Genomic DNA, 19,255 nt, shown 5'->3' on the forward strand with positions numbered 1-19,255 from the left:
AAGCACATCAAAATGAGCGTTCAATTTGTCTGTGATTGCCAAGGTGTTCCATCGCTTCATCCAACAGCTATATCACTCTGCAAACTCACCACTGGCAGCTCCACTGAAGCTCAGCAGCTGTGAGCCTGGCCAGTACCTGCATGAGAGACCTCCTGGGAAAGTTAAGGTTGCTGCTAGAAGACGTGCTAGTGGGACCAGTACGGGGCGCTCACCCTGCAGTCCGTGTGGGTCCTAATGCCCCAGTATAGTGATGGGGACACCATACTGTAAAATTGCACCTTCCCCCTTGACATTTCTCAAAACGAATAGGAATGTTACCCTGGTGTTCAGCTCTAATTTCCCACTGGACTTTACCAATCATGGCCCTCTAATAATCCCCATTTATGAACTGGCTTCATCACTCTGTTCTACTCCCCACTGATAGCAGATGTGCGGTAAAAGTACTGGCACTACTTGGCTGCCATCACATCACCAGGTGGGGGATTACACATTGGGGGTGGTAAGGGCGGGGGGGGGGGGGAGTCCCCATTACCTGTAAAGCACTTTTGAGTGGTGTCCAGAAAAGAGCTATGCAACAGTAAGGAATCATTATTATTCCGTGATTGCAAATGTTTTCATTTAGTATGGTGGTATCCATAAAGATCAGATTGTTCAAAACTACCTAAAAGTAACTAAAAGGTGGACCCAAGGATCTTATCAAATCAAAACTCAAGTCCACGGTATTGGACAGCACAGGAGACTTCATTGTAGGATTTTCAACAGCTTTACCCCACCCATGTTATTGACTGGGCCCTCTCCCAAGCCAAAAATAGCCCTTGGATCCAATCAGTAAATCCTGGACTCAGAACCGCACTCCATTGGTGCTTCCCTACTACCCTAAGACCCTCTCTTTCCCCAGGACTATTAATGACAACTTCCCCAACTTACAGGATGATCCCTCCACTAGTACACCATTTTTCTGACCGCCCCATCATCTCATATCGCCGACCACCTAATCTACTGAACCTTCTTGAACACGATTCCCTTGACCGCCCTCAGCAATCATCCACACCAGGCACTTCCCCCAGCAACAGAACTCATTGCATCACCTGTAAATATATATCCAACACTACGCACAACACAACACTATGCAGCAACATTACTTACTGCATCTCTTGCAGAAAACGCCCAGCTATTTACGTTGCTGAGACAGGAAGGAGACTAGGAGACTGTTTCCGGGAACATGTCCGGGCTGTGAGGATCAAAGATCTCTCCAAGCCCACAGTTTCCCACTTCACGCTGATCTCTCCACCTGCATTCTCACAGGAGGGTTTCAGAACTCCCATTGCAGAAAGACATTCAAAACCAAAATTATCCTGAAACTAGGATGACACCTTCTTCCTTCTCTCAGCGACAGACTCATTTCCTTCTAATCCTCTCTGTTCATTTGCAGGCCTTCACACCTCCCCTCAACCGTCTTTAGGTCATCACCGCGTCTCTCCTGCTTCCACCTCCTCTCTTCTCCATGCTCTCACATTCTTTATCATCTGCTGGTTTTCCTCTCTCCCTTACACCTCCACAGCCGAAACATATTCAGCACGGAATAAACCTTTATTTGTTCCTTTACAGCTTTCCAACAGATAGACTTTAATGCAGCCTGCACAGACCAATATCAAAAAGACTACCACCTCCAACTCTGTGAAACCTCTTATATACCCAAATATTCCACTAAAGAACACCATGTGAGAATGTTGAATCTCCTACATAAATAATTAGCACCTGTGTCTATTTACAACTGATAGAGGCCTCTAACGACTCTGACTCTGCTGGTCTCTATTGGCAGTTTGGCTGCTTTTGCAATACTCACCTGCCACGCTGCTTTCCGGATCCTCAGTATGAATCAGCTATTCATTTGGAAATCATGTATAAAAAACATTTGACAAAGGAGCTGCTTTTGTTGCCACAAGCTGCAGAAAAGTGGAACTTAAATGATGGTGATTAATAAGTGATTAGAAGAGAGAGCTACAACAAAATGTAGAAATTGTTAATCACGCTTTCAACCAGGGTGCAACAGTAAAGGTGCATACTTTTGGAGGCAATAATATGGCGAAAAGTGTCATGCTCAAAGCTCATATTTTACCATTTTTTTTACCATTCATACCATGCGTATCAAAATTGGGTGGACAGGGATTGTGTGGGGAATTTCCACCTCTGACAACTGACACTTTATTCAGCTGAGTGAAGGGTTAATGTCCGTAGTGCTGGTAGGCTTATGTTCAGAAAACGTTTTGTCACAGAACACTGATTATTTTATGACACTTCTATAAGTAAAATTATCACATTACATATAAAGTATATATCTACATATAAAGTACTTCTGGCATACCATTTTCTGTTACTAAAAAGATTAGTATTAAGGAGTTAAATAAAATGTAAATATTGTCTACATTTTATGTACCACAATTTTACTTTAAAACTCCATTTTTATTTGTTATAGTGCCCTTTGCAATAATTGACCACAGACCGTTAATTCTAATATGGAAGACTGTTTGAATTTATTTTTATTCTCTCGACACAGATAATTGTACTATCTTTTCCACTGCGCAGAGAAAGCAATCGTGAACCCCCCAGGCTGGTGGGAATTCTTGTTTGAGACCTAATATCTATTTAAGTCTTCAAACCCAAATTCCTGGTTCCATCAATGATGACAAGTCATCTGGGTCCTGAGGCAGCAAAGCAGACCAAAATCATGATGCTCCCACCACTGTGCTTGACAGCGGGGCTGGGGATCTACTGATAGAAGACACGTTGAAGTGTCTGAAGGGTCTGAATATGTGAATCCTTAGATATTGCTACTATTAAGACTTTTATTAAGACTTCCATGAAGATCTAATTACGTTTTAGGTCTGAAACATACAGGGAATACGGCCAATCTAAGGGGCTGGGTAAACTTTTTCTTGGCATTGTATATAGAGCATCAAAAGAAACATGAATTCACTAAGTTATTTGCAGGACAATGACAGAAACAAATGTAGCATGTTCACTTACATTGATATTGAATGCACATTGCACAGATCAATTCATTATGCTGATTAACATGAGTCATCACCAGTTTGTCTACTGAGAAGGTTTAGGCCTTGAGTACTGTGACTAACATTGGAAACGATATAGGATGTCTTGGGTGAATCTGTCTCATTCCTCTTAAAGAACCCGGACAAACATGTGCCTGGTTGCTGGTATCTGAGCACTGGATGCCACATGTCGCATCTTATCACTCAAGGACTCAGGTCTGTCAAAAAGGGCATCCTACTTGTTAATTACAATCTAGTTGTGTCCAACATTCCTCTCCTCTTTCTCTATGATCTCTCTGATCCAGTCCAGGTAATTGTCCACTTTAGTGTAGTAACCCCTCTCCTGACAGTACAACCCCCAGGACACAATGCCGTAGAGACGGAATGGACCCCTTTCTATCTCTCCACCTGGTCCTCTCCGAAACTCTCGGAGGAAGAAGGGACCCCCACTGTCTCCATAGCAGCTATCTTTGCCCTTCTCACCAGCACAGAACATGTTCTCACTGAAAGTCTGATAGAGTGGCCTTCCGGTTTTCCTCTTGGAGCAAGGGTTTCTGTCTATCACAGGGATCTGGGTGTACAAAAGTCGTGAGCTTATTGTGCCATGCTCCGTCGTGCCCCATCCAGAAACATATCCGACTCTCCCCGGGATCACTGTCCCATCGTCTTTCCTCTCGGGGAGACAGATAGGGAGCAGATGGGGTCCCAGAGGTACGTGGGATTTCAGTCTGACCAGGGCGATGTCGTTGTCATAATTGGTACGTCTTCCTCTTGTTGGGGCTTTTGGGTATCCTGGATGGATGAAGATCTTCTCGCTCTCCAGAAACACAGTGTTATTCGAGTCCCCTAAATGGTCAATGTCCAGTGCCCCCCCATACATCAGCAGACTGTCCTGCCCCTCAACCACGTTAGCGGCTGTGAGGACCCATCGGTCGGAGATCAGTGAGGCTCCTCCTCTCGGGGTTTCAACAAAAATCTGCCAGGGGATCTGACCAGCATCTGCTGCACTGCCTCCAAAGATACGACCAAAATTAGAGTGCTCAAACTCGGGCTCTCCACACACTGAGAGAAAAAGAAAGAGTAAAGAAAGAATGGTCAGAATTTCAGAAAATTATCACAAAGACAAAGGTAGGGATTCATACATGCATGTTGACGGATTATCCTTTTAAGGACCATAGGATGTTAATGCAATATATAATGTACAGGTATGCATGTAATGTTGACTACAAATATGCAATGTATGAAAACAGACCTCTATTATATTAATACCAACCTGTTGAACATAAATAAGCTGTTCAACATAGTGTATGGACAAAGATATTAACACAGACCTGGAGGCCATTTTGAAAAGATGTTAATATACTATATGCTATTATTCAAACAAATCTGTAGTTTAATAAGCTTCAGTATATTAACACCAACCTGTTCTATTTAAATACAACCCTATAGTATGTAAACAAACCTATGGTGTATCTACATATATTAAGGTTCACCTACAGTACATCAACACAAACCTGAAGTATATTAATACAAAGCTACAGTATTTAACCACAAGTTGGTTGTTTATTAACACAAAAATACAGTATATTAACACAAACCTGTATTACAGCAAAGAGAAACAGTGAGAATACTGTGAAAGAGAAAACCTTTCTAGTTCAAGAGTCACTAGTAATAACTAAATAAAATGCTTAGTGCATTTCCTGGTTTTTCCAAGTTCCCCAACCTTGGTAATACAGCAGGTACCTCATTGGATTAAATTGTTTAGTATTGATTCCCACCTGCAACACATTTTGGAAATGCCCGGTTGCCATTCACAGACCCCCAGTAGCCCTGAGCTTCACATCTGTACACACCTGAGAGGGAGAAACAGGGTGAGATTAATCAACACAGAAAGCACTCAAAGATTACTATAGACCCTGAAAAACCCAAAGAAGCACTCCAACTTGCCAGCAGTGTAAAATAAACTGCACCAGGCACAAGGAATCTCAATCCTGTGAACAGAGTTTCTTTAATAGTTAGCTATGACAAGCAGCATTAACAATACACTGTTAATGTCGCTTGTCATTAGCAATACATTGTTAATGCCACTTGTCATAGCTATGGGTTTAAGTGATTGAGAATGTGAAGTATACTCTTTCTGCTGAAACAGTATCTTTCAAAGAAAAGTTATCATTGAACAATAAAAGGTGATCCCTAACAGTTCTCTCTGGAAATCTCTAGCCAACTGGAGCCCTGAAGAAAAGTAAGTCATATTTTGCGGGGGTCTGTGAGCCAAACTCTTAACCTCAAAGCCCTGAAGCAGCTTATAGAGGCTATGTTGCTATAGTAATTTAATAGGATACAATTAAACCTGCTTCGTGCAACCGAATATCCTGACTGTTGTCATCATGTTTACGAAAGTTATCAGGTTAACTGAGTAATCTCGCTTTGTGAAACAACTCCCCACTCTTATTAACGCAATTAATACAGAATATTAAAATTGACTTATTATCTATAAACATACCTGCTGTGTATTAACACATATCCATAGTATATTAACACTATCTTTTTGTATATAAACACAAACCTATAGTATACAAACAGCTTGATAGTGTATTAACACGGATATGAACATGTTGTAAGTGTGAACATACCTTATAAGCAAGCATTCTGTACATTTTGCTTATATAAGGTTGTGTAACCTAAATGTAAGTTCTGGCTTACCTGCGTAGACCCAGGAGAAACAGTAAAGACAAATACATCTGCACAACGAAGAGACACAGTCGGGCTGCAGTCGGAAAGAGAAACAGAGTGAGGCACAGATGAAAAGGCAGAAAAAAAAACTTCATACCGTCTCCCTCCAGCCTGTAATATTTGGACTCGCACCCAAACCGGATCTCATCCTGGTACACAGTTTTTGGGTTCTCCGTGACGACTCTCAAATGATTGTTCTCCGGTATTTTTGGGTAGCCACACTTCACAGCTAGAACCGCAATATCAAACATCAGGGTGTCACACAGGACAACAGAATTGTCAGTGCATTGCAATGTAATGTCTGCAGAAAGGGCCTGCATAGATACTTATGTTCCTGGGGGAGAGCTCAGTCCATATGCTTATGCAGTAGTCAGACACCAAAACCCCAACAAAGTGATAGGGTTTCATTAATATTTAAATATTTTTTAAAAAATAAGGAAAAGCTTAACATTTTTCTCCAGATACTGCCCATTGCAAAGAGATATTGTGTCTTAGGGAGAGATTTATCACCCAGTGTACTGTGTTCTGAATATTTGTTTCTCTTCTGTATTGTTTCTGTCCACATGTTCGAAACCTGTACTCAACACTCAAAACTTGACTTGTCTCAGTAATATTGTTAAGGTTAGAGTTGTAATGAACACCAGAGAGCTCAAGGATTTGGTCATTTTGTGAAAAAGAACAGTGTGATCCAACTCAGCAGTTGGTACCTCCATGTTATCATTCCCTCTGAACTCCAAATAATAATAATAATAAGAAGAAGAAGAATCCTTACACTTACACAGCACTTTGTTTTTCTGGACTCTCCACTCAAAGCACTTTTATACTGTAGGTCATGGGGACTCACCTTGCTCCTCACCAGAGTGTACCCCCACCTGGATGATGCTCCAGTCCTCTCCCCACACACCAGCTCTCAGTGGGGAGGAGAGCAGAGGGATGAAGCCAGTTCAGAGATGGGGATTATTAGGAGGCCATGATGGGTAAAGGCCAGGGGGAAATTTAACCAGGACACTGGGGTAACACCCCTACTCTTCTCGAGAAACGCCTGGGGATTTTTATTGACCACACAGAGTCAGGACCTCGGTTTTACATCTTCTATGAAAGACAAGCTCTGTGAAGCACAAACGATGAAACCCACTGCATTTCTCAGTGCTGCGTTTGTGCTGGTTTGTTCCCTTGAAAGTAGCGTTTGTGCTGCTTTAGTTTCCGAGATATAATGCCTTATATTTCTTTGTGGGAGTGACGTCACTCTGCCCCCCTACAATGTCACAGGAGCTGCTTTCAATCCCAAGATATAGCGCCTTTTTGGAGGGTAATCACATGACCATGTACTGCTACTAACCCCATCTGGGAAGTTCAGGCACTCCATTACTGGATGCGATTGCAATTTTGTTTCTGTTTGTCTTGGGGGGGGGGAGGTTGCCCATGGTGGAGGTGCCTGCAGGGGTGGGCAGCGGTTGATTTTAAACTTAATATCAGGACATTAGGACCCACACAGACCAGCAACCTTAGCTTTCCCAGGAGGTCTCCCATCCAGGTACTGACCAGGCTCACGCCTGCTGGGCTTCAGTGGGGCTGGCAGGTGTGAGCTGCAGGGTGACATAGCTGCTTGCTTGTTATTGGCTTTACTGGACCAACTGAATAGACCAGCTGCTGCTTTCAATAGACCTAGACAACCCACAGACACAAACATATGTAGAGTTATGGCACTTATGTGCCAGACAAAAGCAAAGGAAAGGGGACCTAGAGGTGAAAAGAGCATTTGGAACACACTGTGCGGGAGTTTTTAGAACACATGTATACTATGCTGCTCATCTCTCACTCTCTCTGTACATACGCTTGCAGGTGCTGTTGTCAGGCTGTAGCTGGTATCCACGGCGACAGGAGCACACAAACCCACCCGGGGTGTTGTGACACAAATGGTGGCACGCCTGCCCCTTGTTTTGCTCTTCAGAGCACTCGTCTATATCTGAGAGAGAAGAGAGAGGGAGGTGAGCACACCCACTGACTGACTCTCTCCACCTCTGCCATACATCAACTCTGAACCAAGAGAAAGAGAGAATGTTCAGTTTGCATTTGACAGACGTTAAAGTGAAAGGATGGAATATTGGTTCCCTGCACTGTTGAGCTGTGAACCCAAATCCTTACGAGGGAGGGAGTATCAGCTGCCATTAGGCCTGAAGAGCTTTGCAGAACTGAGCACTGACACGAGTCCAATGAGCTTTAAAAGTCATGCAGATTCTCACCCAGGAGATATATCCTTGTCAATCTCCTGAAGACTAGCCTAGATAGCCGCACATTTCAGACAGTGAGCTCCTCAGAAGTGGCCCTACAATTCCACCATGCCCTGCATAAAAAACACTACTACCTCCACACCCATCTCCCAGCCCCACAATGAGGGAAGACCTGCAGTTCATGTCATAAACCAACATGGTCACAGTCCATCCACAAATCTCAATTCATTACAGTCAAGGTTCAATCCAAGACCCCAATATCCTAACAGATCATCTGCTGGCATGTCAGCCATAATACTAAACGCAGTACGGACATTAGACATGCATGTCTCATCTGGAATTCCTGCTGCACTGTAGCTCATAGCTGGTGTAGGACATAAAAATATGGTTGTGACCTCATCACATTGGGAATTGCATCCAGTGACAAAAGCAATTACCATTTTGCAAAACATAAGTAACCTGGAAGATTTTAACACAAACACAAAGAGTAGACTGACCCACAGCCTGGTAGGTGGCTGAAAACCCCTTGTGTGATCCTGGGGATGAGGAGTCTGTCTTGAAAACAAGGCGCAGACTGTTGCCGGGTGACTTGATGGAATATTTGCCAGGGTGATCAGCCTTGGAAACATGATTCTGACCACAGAACACTCCCAGAATTCTTTTCTTATGAAGAACCTAGACAGAAAGAGAGAACAGTAAAAATGCTCATGTAGACACACCAAACAAAGATGCATAAATTAAGGACTAAGGAAAGTGTCTGGAGAAACATCTGGCAGAGATTATACACACTCACTTATAGTCTGACATCTAACCTAAGACATACTGTATGCTCAGGACTGAGAATTTAGAAATATCTAATATCTAATAACCTTTAAGACTGCATTAACATAAATCAACCACCACAATAACAGAGGCACATCTTACAAAAGACAGATGGTGATATACAGTACACCTTAGAGACACAATTGAATTTGTTCAGCAGTTTTTCTAATCGATTTCTTGTCATATCTCCTGTGTATCTTACCATGAGGGAGTCATAGTAGCAGTTCTTTGAGTGCTCAATATCAATGTTAGTGAATGTGAGGTTAAGGGCATACCCCTGGGGTACCAACAGGTCCCATATCTCATTGTGAGAGGGAGGATAAGGAGCAGGGTAACCAGGCGACTGCACTTCCCCATACTTTACTGGAGCGGACCCTGAAATCACTGCTCCCAAATACTGGACCATACACAGACACCTGGAACGAGAATGAGGAGTAATAACAATGTAATAACGCAGTAACCGTACACAACAGAATCACTTAGACCGTTTAGCTGTCCTCTATCCCCAAAACAGCACAAAAGACATAGTAATGAGGCTTTAATTAGCAGTATTGAAACTAGGGTTCTGTATTAGCACCCAACATCATACTCACATGTACCCACATAGTAATAACAGGTAAGCAAGTCTATTTAATGTGGGTGAAAAAAGAATAAGTACAGATCAGAAACAACAACAATAAAGCAATAACAGTCAGATGAGTATATCCACAAAACAAAATTATATATTTTTTTGCATGCATTACTCAAAGACAGAGAAAATATGTAGTGTGACTATACTTTGATTTAATTGTTTGGCCATGTTTGACTGCTTAGATTAAAGACACATATTTAAACATATAAAACCGGAGTGTCTCACTCACCATGTCACATGGTTGAACAGACTCATACTCTTCACCGTTTGTGCTGGATCACTGCAAACACTCCTTTTCTGTGTAGCACTAATATTACGGCTCGGGCAGTTAATACAGGGCAGTGTAATGATCTAGAGCAATGTGTTGTCCTTCCCAAAGACCGAAAGGAACAAAATCAATAAATAGATCTAACTGAGTCAAAAATTAACTTCAGGGCGAGAACATAAGGAGAGAAAGATAGAGATACAAAGGTGGACTGAACGACGCTACATTAAATTGACAGTGGAAGAAAAGGGGAGAGAGAAGGTGATGGTATATTATCCACAGATAACAGGAACTGAGACAGAGGCGGATCGTGTCTCACATGAGGAGAAAAGACAGACAGGGCAAGAGAAACACAGTGAGAAACCAGGGTCAATTTCCTTACTGAATAAAAGAGAGCAAAGTAAGACAGGGAAAGAGAGATGGGAGTACAAGCTGTTGTATTTCAGTTTTTGATATCAATCCATTTGTTTGTTCATTAAAGTGCAAACTCCACTCTCTGTGTATTCAGGACTGTTAACCCCTGTATCTCCATGCTAAACACTTCTATTGATCTGGTCAAGTGTGCAGGTAGAGCTTAAAATCACGATCTACAAATATCACAGACGCAGACCGTGAAGAAATATGAAGAAATATGACAGAGTTCAAGAGAAATAGAATAAATGTGGAATCGCTTGAGAACAGGTAGAAACAAACCACCAGTCCACCTGAAACCCAGAACAGAATCATTCCTAAATGATGTAAGTAGAAGGATAGAATAGCAGTGGACCAAATGCTTTAATTAATCTAAAACATGGCAAGTTAGGAAAAGCATCATAGAAGCTCCATCATCCTGATGATGTCAGAACAAAAGATCACAGATGGATTTGAAATACGCATCTGGACAATATGACAACACTATCCAGTTTTACGTTTTTTCCTATGGGGAAACTTGTCAAAATCATGGCCCACAGCCCACATACAGTCTCCATCCATGTCTTCATCCCTTCCCCCTTTCTAATCGCTTAAACCAATACAGGTTCACAGGGGAGCCAGAGCCTAGCCCAAACAAGCAATGGGTGCAAGGCGGGATACACCCTAGATGGGACACCAGTCCATTACAGAGCACAAACACAGACATATTCACTCACACTAGGGCCAACATTCCCAGAAGCCAATTAATTAACCAGTATCTACTGTGGGAAGAAACAGGAGCGCCCAGCGGAAGCCCACGGAAAAACAGGGAAATGCGTCCAAACCTCACCCAGACGGTACCCAGGGAACTGAACACAGGGCCCCAACACTGCGAAGCAGAAATACTAACCCCTGATCTACTGTACCATGCTTCCCAATGGTTTACTATAATTTGCTAAATTATTCTATCCAAAATACCTTATGCTAGCTCTCATTCATACAGTCGAGGATTTTAATGAACCAGTACAGGTGAAGGATCTTTCCCTAGGGTATAACCGCTGTGCCTCATCTTTGCATCTTTGGACAAGAGACTTAAATCACTACAATCCCAGGCATTTCTTGAGGAGTTTAACACAGAGCATGGGGAGCAATAGGCATGGGATACCTATGTGACTTCCCCCATGACCCTGTTTTGGATAAAGAACTTATCGAATATGGGTGTATGAATGAATGGGGAGCAGTACTCAGAATGCTTTCAGAGAGATATCCTTTTGTTTTTGCAAAACAAGGAGAGACATATTGGAGCTGTGCGATCTTGTTCCATCTTTATGAAGAACTGTGCACTCCTACATCTGTAAAGGTGAAACTGCAAGGCTGCAAACAACGTCAGACCCCAGATGCAAAACACTGCGAAGAGCTTTCTGCAGCGAAATATCTGCTGCACAACCTCTACTTATTCGCACGTCCATCACATTACATTAATCCTTAGAGTGACTAGTGAGCAGGAAGGGCCACTTCACGTCACAATTCATCGGAACTCTTGCTCTCACCTGTGGCGAGACCAGGGGTTTGCAACTTACAGTAGTTTCACAAAGTTTACGATTTTGTGCTTAATTTCAAATCAATTAACTTATCTTGTTACCAAGATTTAATAACCAGTCTGGGAAATTGGGACTGCAGTTTCACTTTAAATAGCCTGGAAAAAATTACACCAATTTACTGTTGCAATGCAGCTTTTCATTGCAACCAGCTGCTTAAAGTTTCATACTATCTCCTCAGTAACCTGTGACCTGTCCCCACTACATCTGCAACACACTCTTGTGCTTCTCTGCAAGGCAGTCAAGACAAGAAAAACACATAATCCAATACTTTCAATTGCATTTAATTAAAGGTAGTCTTAATTTTCTTGAGTGCTATAATCCAAAATAACCTAGTCCACTATACATAACCCTCCGCTAACCTATCCTCAATTAGTCTTTAACATTGAATAACCTATCATGAAATAGTCCCACAAACCTAATCTAATCTATTCTATTCCTAATCTTCTTCATTTTTCTCTTCTCTCTGTATTTCTTCTCTCTTCTCTCTCCAGATTAAATCTGTGTTATTCAGTAAAACCTATTTTCTGGTGCACTTTTTTCTTGTAACCCTTTGAAGTGTGTCAGAATATATTGATTTCACCACTGATAATTCCACACATTTAATTGAAGGTGAATGTAGTATAATCTAAACTGATGTTCTACAACACTGTTATAATCTAAATTAACCTAATGCACTCTATATTACCCACTTATTTGTGTCTAACCTATCCTCAGCTAATGAAAGTTATGTTTGCTTAACCTACAGTGGAATAATCCCATGATCTGCGCTAACCAGTCTATTCTTAATCTTGTTCATCTCTCTCCTCTGTCTCCATGGTTTCTGTAATCCAGTCCAGGTAATTGTCTACTTTAGTGTAGTAACCCCTCTCCTGACAGACTATTCCCCAGGACACAACACCATGGAGACGGAATGGACCCCTTTCTATCTCTCCACCCGCTCCTCTCCGAAACTCTCGGAGGAAGAAGGGACCCCCACTGTCCCCATGGCAGCTATCTTTATCCTTCTCACCAGCACAGAACATGTTCTCACTGAATGTCTGCGCCAGTGGTTTTCCATCTTTCCTCTTGGAGCAGGTGGCTCTGTCCTTCACAGGGATCTCGACATACAACAGTTTCGAGCTCAGTGTGTCGTGTTCTGTCCTGCCCCATCCTGAAACAAACCCCAGTCTTTCGGGAATCAGAGTCCCATCGTCTTTCCTCTCGGGGAGACAGATGGGGAGAAGGTTGGGTCCCAGGGGTACGCGGGATTTCAGTCTGACCAGGGCGATGTCGTTGTCATAATTGGTACGTCTCCCTCTTGTTGGGGTTTTTGGGTATCCTGGGTGGATGAAGATCTTCTCGCTCTCCATAGATACAGCGCTCTTGAAGCTCTCTATATTCTCAATGTCCACGGCCCCCCCATACATCATCAGGCTGTCCTGCCCTTCAACCACGTTAGCGGCTGTGACGACCCATCGGTCAGAAATCAGAGATCCTCCTCCTCTTGGATTTTCAACATAGACCTGCCAGGGGATCTGACCAGGCTCTGCCTCACTGCCTCCGAAGATACGGCCAAAATCAGAGTGCTTGCTCTCTGGCTCTCCACACACTGAGAGAAAAGAGAAAAACCTTCAAAGAACTCAGTTGCCATCAATATTTAGTGTTTTTTTATCAAAACTGTTGTTTAAGAAGCGATATTGTCAATGTCTGCTTATATCAAATAAATGTTACTATAAAGTATTTACTTCTATGTTTCAAAAACCATGGGGCTGATGAAAAACTGTGGTCGTTAACTGTTTTGTTCTATTGCTATTCCTAACAAGAATGGCAGCTCCGAGCCTATTTTGGAACCACAGGCTTAGGGATGGACTACACCCTGGATAGTTTACCAGTTAATCACAGAGAACATAAACACACAGAAAGAATCAAGAGACACTAATTAGTGTACCGGAGCACCAAGGAAAGTGACGCAAACTCACTCAAGAAAACACGCAAGCTCTACAGAAAGAAGACTATAGTCTAGAATAAAACCCAAGACCCAAGAGCTATGAAGCAACAGCGCTGCTGTACTGCACTGATGCTGATGATGATGATGATTATTATATTGATCATGTGTACCTTCAACACATTTTGGCCAATCACTGCTGCCCTTCACAGAACTCCATTCACCCTGCGCACCACATCTGTACACATCTGGGAATGATACAGGGAATTTGATTAATATGTATGACACTATGTCACACACATGCACCTCAAACACTGAAAAACTGCATGACAACTGAAGGACTTTGATTGCGGCCCAAAATACATGTTCAGTAAGACTTTTATGTATTTGTTGAACATAACAGAAATTACTGGTAAGCACTTTGAAACACACAATACAAACAGACCATAAAACCACCTTTATATGCGATAACACATCACACATACCGTAGAGATGAAAATGACAGTATAAAATCACTGGTGGTTTATCTAGCACAGGTTGAAACAGACTCTACAATACATCATATAGAGACACATAACACAGAGTTCTACAGACTCTAAAGATAAACCTAGAGAAAGATTAATATAGTTCAAGTAGGCAGCTGCATCAGTGTGCGCAGGCTGCAAAAATAAATAAAGGTTTATTCCCTGCTGAAAAGAAGAGGAAAGAAACACAACAGGTGTGAAGTCCTTTAAAGTTTAATATAGTCTTGAATTATAAATCTCGCAAGTTCTGTTTCTGGGAGAATGGGTGAGTGAGACAAACAAGTACAAAGAGCAGGACAGGAATGTTACCCTCTCCCTCCAGCTTGTAATATTTTGACTCGCACTTCAGCTGGATCTTATCCTGGTACAGAGTTTTCGGCTTCTTGTCGACCAGCTGCAGTACTCCGCTCTCAGGTAGAAGAGGTGTGCCACAGTCCACAGCTGAAAGAGTAATATTTCAAACATCAGGATAGTGTCAGGCAAGACAACAGAACCAGTATTGCCCTGCACATCTCCACTGGGTGCACCTCTGTGAGAGATTTACCACTGTGTGTCTCTTGATCTGACTATTTCTCTGCAGTAATGTCTCTGTCCACAGTCATACAACACTCAGGTGGTGCATTTCTCTGTACTTGATGTGATCTACAGCAAAGGCGGGTAATGTGTTGACTTAAGTAATGTTTAGTAAATCATTTCACGATGAGCCACTTATCATGTATGTACAGTAACAGGTTCTCAGATTCAGAATGAAACCATGTGATTCTCTTCATGCTCGTTGAAACCTGGAATATTCCTCCTATATGATGGCATGTGTCACCAAGAGATGGCAAGTTCGTATATTTTCAGTTGGCTATGGCTGAAAAGTCCAGGAGGTAAAATGCAGAATTTTGCAGAATGCAGAATGCTAGGAATTTATCCCTAGCCTGCATGCCTGTAAGAGGAAAATGTGAGAGAACATGCAAACTCTATCAAAAAGGTGCCCTAGCACAGAATTGATCCCTGGCCCAGGTCTACAAGTTAAAAACTTTAATGGCCAGCCAACCTCAGCTTATACAAATTCTTTACCATTCAAAATCCATTGCCATACAGAAGTTCTGGACAGTAACATCCCTTCGTTTTCCAACTGTTCTATCCAATACAGTTTCACGGTGGCCCAGAGTCTATCCCAGCAAGCAACAGTAGCAAGGCAGGATACACCCTGAACAGGATGCCAGTGTCCATGCAGATAGCACCCCCGGAACTGAACCCAGGATCCCAATTCTGAGCCAATGCTTTACCACTTTGTCACCGTGTATGCAAAAACCCAGTGTGATCAGCTGCTAACCTGATCATTCATCTCTCAGATTATGCTACTCTGCATTGGCGGGCATCAGATGAATCACCATTTTTTCTTTCTGAAATGTAGTTTCAATGTTAATGTAGATTAACAATCTCAGGTTTACACATATTCTTCAATATTTGGGTAAATTAACACTTTGTCCCAAATTACTCTCGATCTCCTACCTGAAATAGTAGGGTCAGACCTTATAGAAATCAAGGCTAGCAGAATTAAGGTGCCAGTGCATAGGACTGGCCCACAGAAGAAGTCATGAAATCTACCTTGCTACTGCATATTGTCAGTTAGTCTCAAACTATTAAGATGGTAAATGAGCAAAGATTACACTGCCTGGTCCAAAGGTAAGATTGTCTGCTTCTCTGTGGTGTACTTGATCTCTCAGGTCTTCTCTCCCCCTATACGTACGCTGGCAGGTGCTGTTGTCAGGCTGTAGTTGGTATCCATGGCGGCAGGAGCACACAAACCCGCCTGGGGTGTTTTGACACTCATGGTGACACGCCTGCCCCTTTTCATCCTCTGCAGAGCACTCGTCTATATCTGAGAGAGAAGAGAGAGTTGAGCAAACCCATTGACTGACTCACTCCACCTCTATATAATACATCAACCTTGAACCAACAGAGAGGGATACAGGTAGTTCAGTTTAGTTTTGACAGACATTAAGATTAAAGAATGTAACACTGGATCCCTACACTCGCGAGCGGTGAACTCAGATCTCCCAGAGCTGAGCACTTCACACGTCTGTGTTCAATGAGCTTTCAGAGCCAAGCACCTTCAGATTGAGGAGATAAAACCTTGTACAACTCCACAAGATGGCCCAGCGAGGCACGCATTTCAGACAGTGAGCTCACTGCAGTGTGACAACAACATCACAGGCCATTTGCAATCAACAAAAAAGTGGATTGTTTATTTAAATATGCATGGACAAGACATGACCCAGGATCCCAACATGCCAACTGATGATCAACTGGCATATCTGCTCAGCTACTAAAGAGAGTGTCAGAAGAAGGTTTGCATGTCTAACCTGGAATGCCTACTGAACTGGGGCTCATGACAGGTATAGGACACTGAAACATGGTTGCGGCAGGCTAGGAAGGCCACTAAAGGTATCCGTTACCTGTCAATAGTCACACCGGGTGATGATTAGCTAAATAACAGTTGAAGGCCTTAGAGGGGACATTGTCACATGGGTGTGATGAATGGAATGTTTGAAATATAAACGGTCTGATATATAAGCGGTGTTACTTGATGGTAAGGATATTAGTAGCAAAGAATAAACTTATAACAAAATCTAGATTTATAATCGACAGAAAATATAGTTTAAATCTTTATCCGTTACAACCATTGTAGTATTACTGTTCGCTCGCTCGCTCAATCATTCAGTGCCAACTCATGGCGACCCTATGGATAGTTCCCCTGTCACTATCCATAGAGTTTTCATGGCAAGAATGTGATTCTCCGCCACCAACACCGCCCCATACTGCTGCTGCCCAGAATGGGTTATTAGGGAATCCTGCACCCAACCCAGGACAGGAACCCACTACCCTGACATTATGAGTCTCATGCTCTACCACAGAGCTAGTTGGGGCCTCAGTATTACTGTTAAGGGACTAGTAATCTTCCAAAAACCTCTGCCTTTAATATTAAACCTCATCATATTGAGAGCTCTATCCAGTGATAAATTTGGTGGCACTGTTCAAATTCTAGGTGAACTGGAAAATTTTAACACAAACACGTAGACTGACCCACAGCCTGGTAGATGGCCGAAAACCCGCTGTGTCTGTGTGGTCCTGGGGATGAGGCGTCTGTCTTGAAGACAAGGCGCAGACTGTTGCTGGGTGACATGACGGTATAGTTGCCAGGGTGATCACCCTTGGAGACATGATTCTGACCACAGAACACTCCCAGAATTCTTTTCTCATAAAGAACCTAGACCAAAAGAGAGAACAACAAAAAAAAACAGACACACAATAGATGCATAAAATGAGGACTTCAGAAAAAGTCTAGAAAAATAAATTGATGGATATAAGTCACAAATTTAAATAAGAGAAGTTGATACTAAGACTAATAGAGACCTAAGATACAAAGTCAAAACTGAGAATTACGAAAGACAATAATATAGATCTTAAAGAGGTACTCTAGAGGCAAAGCTAACAAGAGAGAGATGATATAAAACTTATAAACAAAATTGAGTTTGTCCAGTAGTTTTTACAATAGATTTCCTGTCATTCTGTGTATCTCACCATAAGAGAGTCATAGTAGCAGTTCTTTGAGGGCTCAATATCAAGGTGACGGAATGTGAGGTTCAAGGTGTACCCCTGGGGTACAAATAGGTCCCATATCTCATTGTGAGAGGGAGGATAAGGAGCAGGGTAACCAGGCGACTGCACTTCCCCATACTTTACTGGAGCGGACCCTGAAATCACTGCTCCCAAATACTGGAACACACACAGCAACCTGGAAGAATGTTGACTATAATGAGGAGTAATAACAATGTAATAACACAGTGAGACCTGTAACAGTACACAACAGAAACTGTAATAACATAGATGCCAGAAACACTTATTCCATTTAGCTGTCCTCTGTCCCCAAAACAGCAAAACAGGCAAAGTAATAAGGATTTTATTAAGTGTTAAAAGTAGAGTTATGGATAAAAAAATCTACATTATATATAACCACATAATACAATCAGGCAAGTAAGTATATTTAATGGTATATGTAGAGAAACTACATATCAGCAAATGAAGAATAAAACAATACATTTCAGATGTGTATATCTACAAAACATTTTTTTTTCTTACTCTTTTGCACAGACTGTTATAAAGAGAAATACAACTATGCTTGATTCTGTACATTGGTACTATACTATCGTTCTGTGCATATAAACACATGAAAGCTGGGCATCTCACTCACCATGTCACATGGGTGAACAGACTCATACTCTTCACCGTTAGTGCTGGATCACTGCAAACACTCCTTTTCCATGTAGCACTAATATTACAGCTCGGGCAGTTATTACAGGGCAGTGTTATTTTCAAGAGCAATGTGTCGTGCCTCCCAAAAACAAATAAAAAAATAGGTCTTAACGGAGTCAAAAATTAACTTTTGAAAGAGAACATAAGAAGAGAGAGATAGAGATACAGAGGTGGACTTAAAAACACTACATTAAATTCACAGCGGAAGAAAAGAGGGAAACGGAAGATGATCAAACCCCAGGAAGAAATAGACAGATTACATCTCAGACTGGGTGGAAAGTCCGGCAGGGCAAGACATACGCAGTGAGAAACTAGGGTCAATGTGCCTGTCTCTTTCCTTACTGAGTGAAACAGAACAAGGTAAGAGAGGGAGGCAGACAGTTGGGGGCAGGGACTGTACAGGCAGTTGTATTTCAGTGTTTGATATCACAACCATTTGTTTGTTCATTAAAGTACAAGTGCAGAGTACAAGTATACACTCTGTATATTCAGGTCTGTTAACTCCTTTAGCTCCATGCTAAACACTTCTACTGATCTGGTCAAGTGTGCAGGTCGTGTCCAAATCTGTGGTCTTCAATTTCAGGAATGCAGTCTGTGAAAGAATGACACATACTTCAATAGAAATAAAATAGAATAACTATGGAATCCAAGCTAACAGTTTTCCTTATGAACAAAACAGTTCTTATCTAAATAATAATTGAATTAAACAAAAACAGGTCTTATCTAAAAAATAATTGTGCAGCATTGGCACAGTTTAATAAATCGATTAAAAATTC

At 42.0% G+C, this 19,255-nt stretch overlaps 2 protein-coding genes across 4 annotated transcripts; both read right to left on the bottom strand.

Moving 5' to 3' along the window:
- Positions 1-2,164: 2,164 nt before the first annotated feature.
- On the bottom strand, positions 2,165-9,842 carry LOC148816480 (complement C1s subcomponent-like). Of its 2 annotated transcripts, XM_088940172.1 has the most exons (7): positions 9,697-9,842; positions 9,039-9,252; positions 8,512-8,689; positions 7,618-7,749; positions 5,881-6,012; positions 4,829-4,903; positions 2,165-4,112 (listed from the first exon to the last, which is right to left on the bottom strand). In XM_088940172.1, exons 1-7 carry the CDS (start codon positions 9,720-9,722, stop codon positions 3,304-3,306), a joined length of 1,566 nt encoding a protein of 521 aa, XP_088796298.1. In that variant the 5' UTR covers positions 9,723-9,842; the 3' UTR covers positions 2,165-3,303. The 2 variants fall into 2 exon arrangements, with proteins under 2 accessions (XP_088796298.1, XP_088796299.1); XM_088940173.1 differs by lacking the exon at positions 9,697-9,842 and having other exon boundaries at positions 2,166-4,112; positions 9,112-9,223.
- A 2,048-nt stretch (positions 9,843-11,890) lies between these two features.
- On the bottom strand, positions 11,891-18,796 carry LOC148816481 (complement C1s subcomponent-like). 2 transcript variants are annotated; one of them, XM_088940170.1, is made up of 7 exons: positions 18,418-18,796; positions 17,748-17,961; positions 17,250-17,433; positions 15,913-16,044; positions 14,481-14,612; positions 13,821-13,895; positions 11,891-13,311 (listed from the first exon to the last, which is right to left on the bottom strand). In XM_088940170.1, the coding sequence occupies exons 1-7, from the start codon at positions 18,441-18,443 to the stop codon at positions 12,506-12,508; spliced, it is 1,569 nt and encodes a 522-aa protein (XP_088796296.1). In that variant the 5' UTR covers positions 18,444-18,796; the 3' UTR covers positions 11,891-12,505. The 2 variants fall into 2 exon arrangements, with proteins under 2 accessions (XP_088796296.1, XP_088796297.1); XM_088940171.1 differs by lacking the exon at positions 17,748-17,961 and having other exon boundaries at positions 11,963-13,311; positions 18,418-18,501.
- Positions 18,797-19,255: the final 459 nt, after the last annotated feature.

Source organism: Atractosteus spatula, chromosome 22 (genome assembly GCF_055471065.1).
Source record: "Atractosteus spatula isolate fAtrSpa1 chromosome 22, fAtrSpa1.hap1, whole genome shotgun sequence".
Taxonomy (NCBI): Eukaryota; Metazoa; Chordata; class Actinopteri; order Semionotiformes; family Lepisosteidae; genus Atractosteus; species Atractosteus spatula.

What these genes read in the sequence shown, in the direction of transcription:
- LOC148816480 (XM_088940172.1), bottom strand. Translation starts at nt 9,722, where the DNA reads ATGAGTCTGTTCAACCATGTGACATG. An exon ending in AGCCACCTACCAGGCTGTGG is followed by an intron (nt 7,750 to 8,511) that starts GTCAGTCTACTC and finishes CTTCTCTCTCAG; the next exon opens with ATATAGACGAGTGCTCTGAA. An exon ending in TGACAACAGCACCTGCAAGC is followed by an intron (nt 6,013 to 7,617) that starts GTATGTACAGAG and finishes TTGCGGTTCTAG; the next exon opens with CTGTGAAGTGTGGCTACCCA.
- LOC148816481 (XM_088940170.1), bottom strand. Translation starts at nt 18,443, where the DNA reads ATGAGTCTGTTCACCCATGTGACATG. An exon ending in TGACAACAGCACCTGCCAGC is followed by an intron (nt 14,613 to 15,912) that starts GTACGTATAGGG and finishes TTACTCTTTCAG; the next exon opens with CTGTGGACTGTGGCACACCT. An exon ending in TTGGCCAAAATGTGTTGAAG is followed by an intron (nt 13,312 to 13,820) that starts GTACACATGATC and finishes CTTTTCTCTCAG; the next exon opens with TGTGTGGAGAGCCAGAGAGC.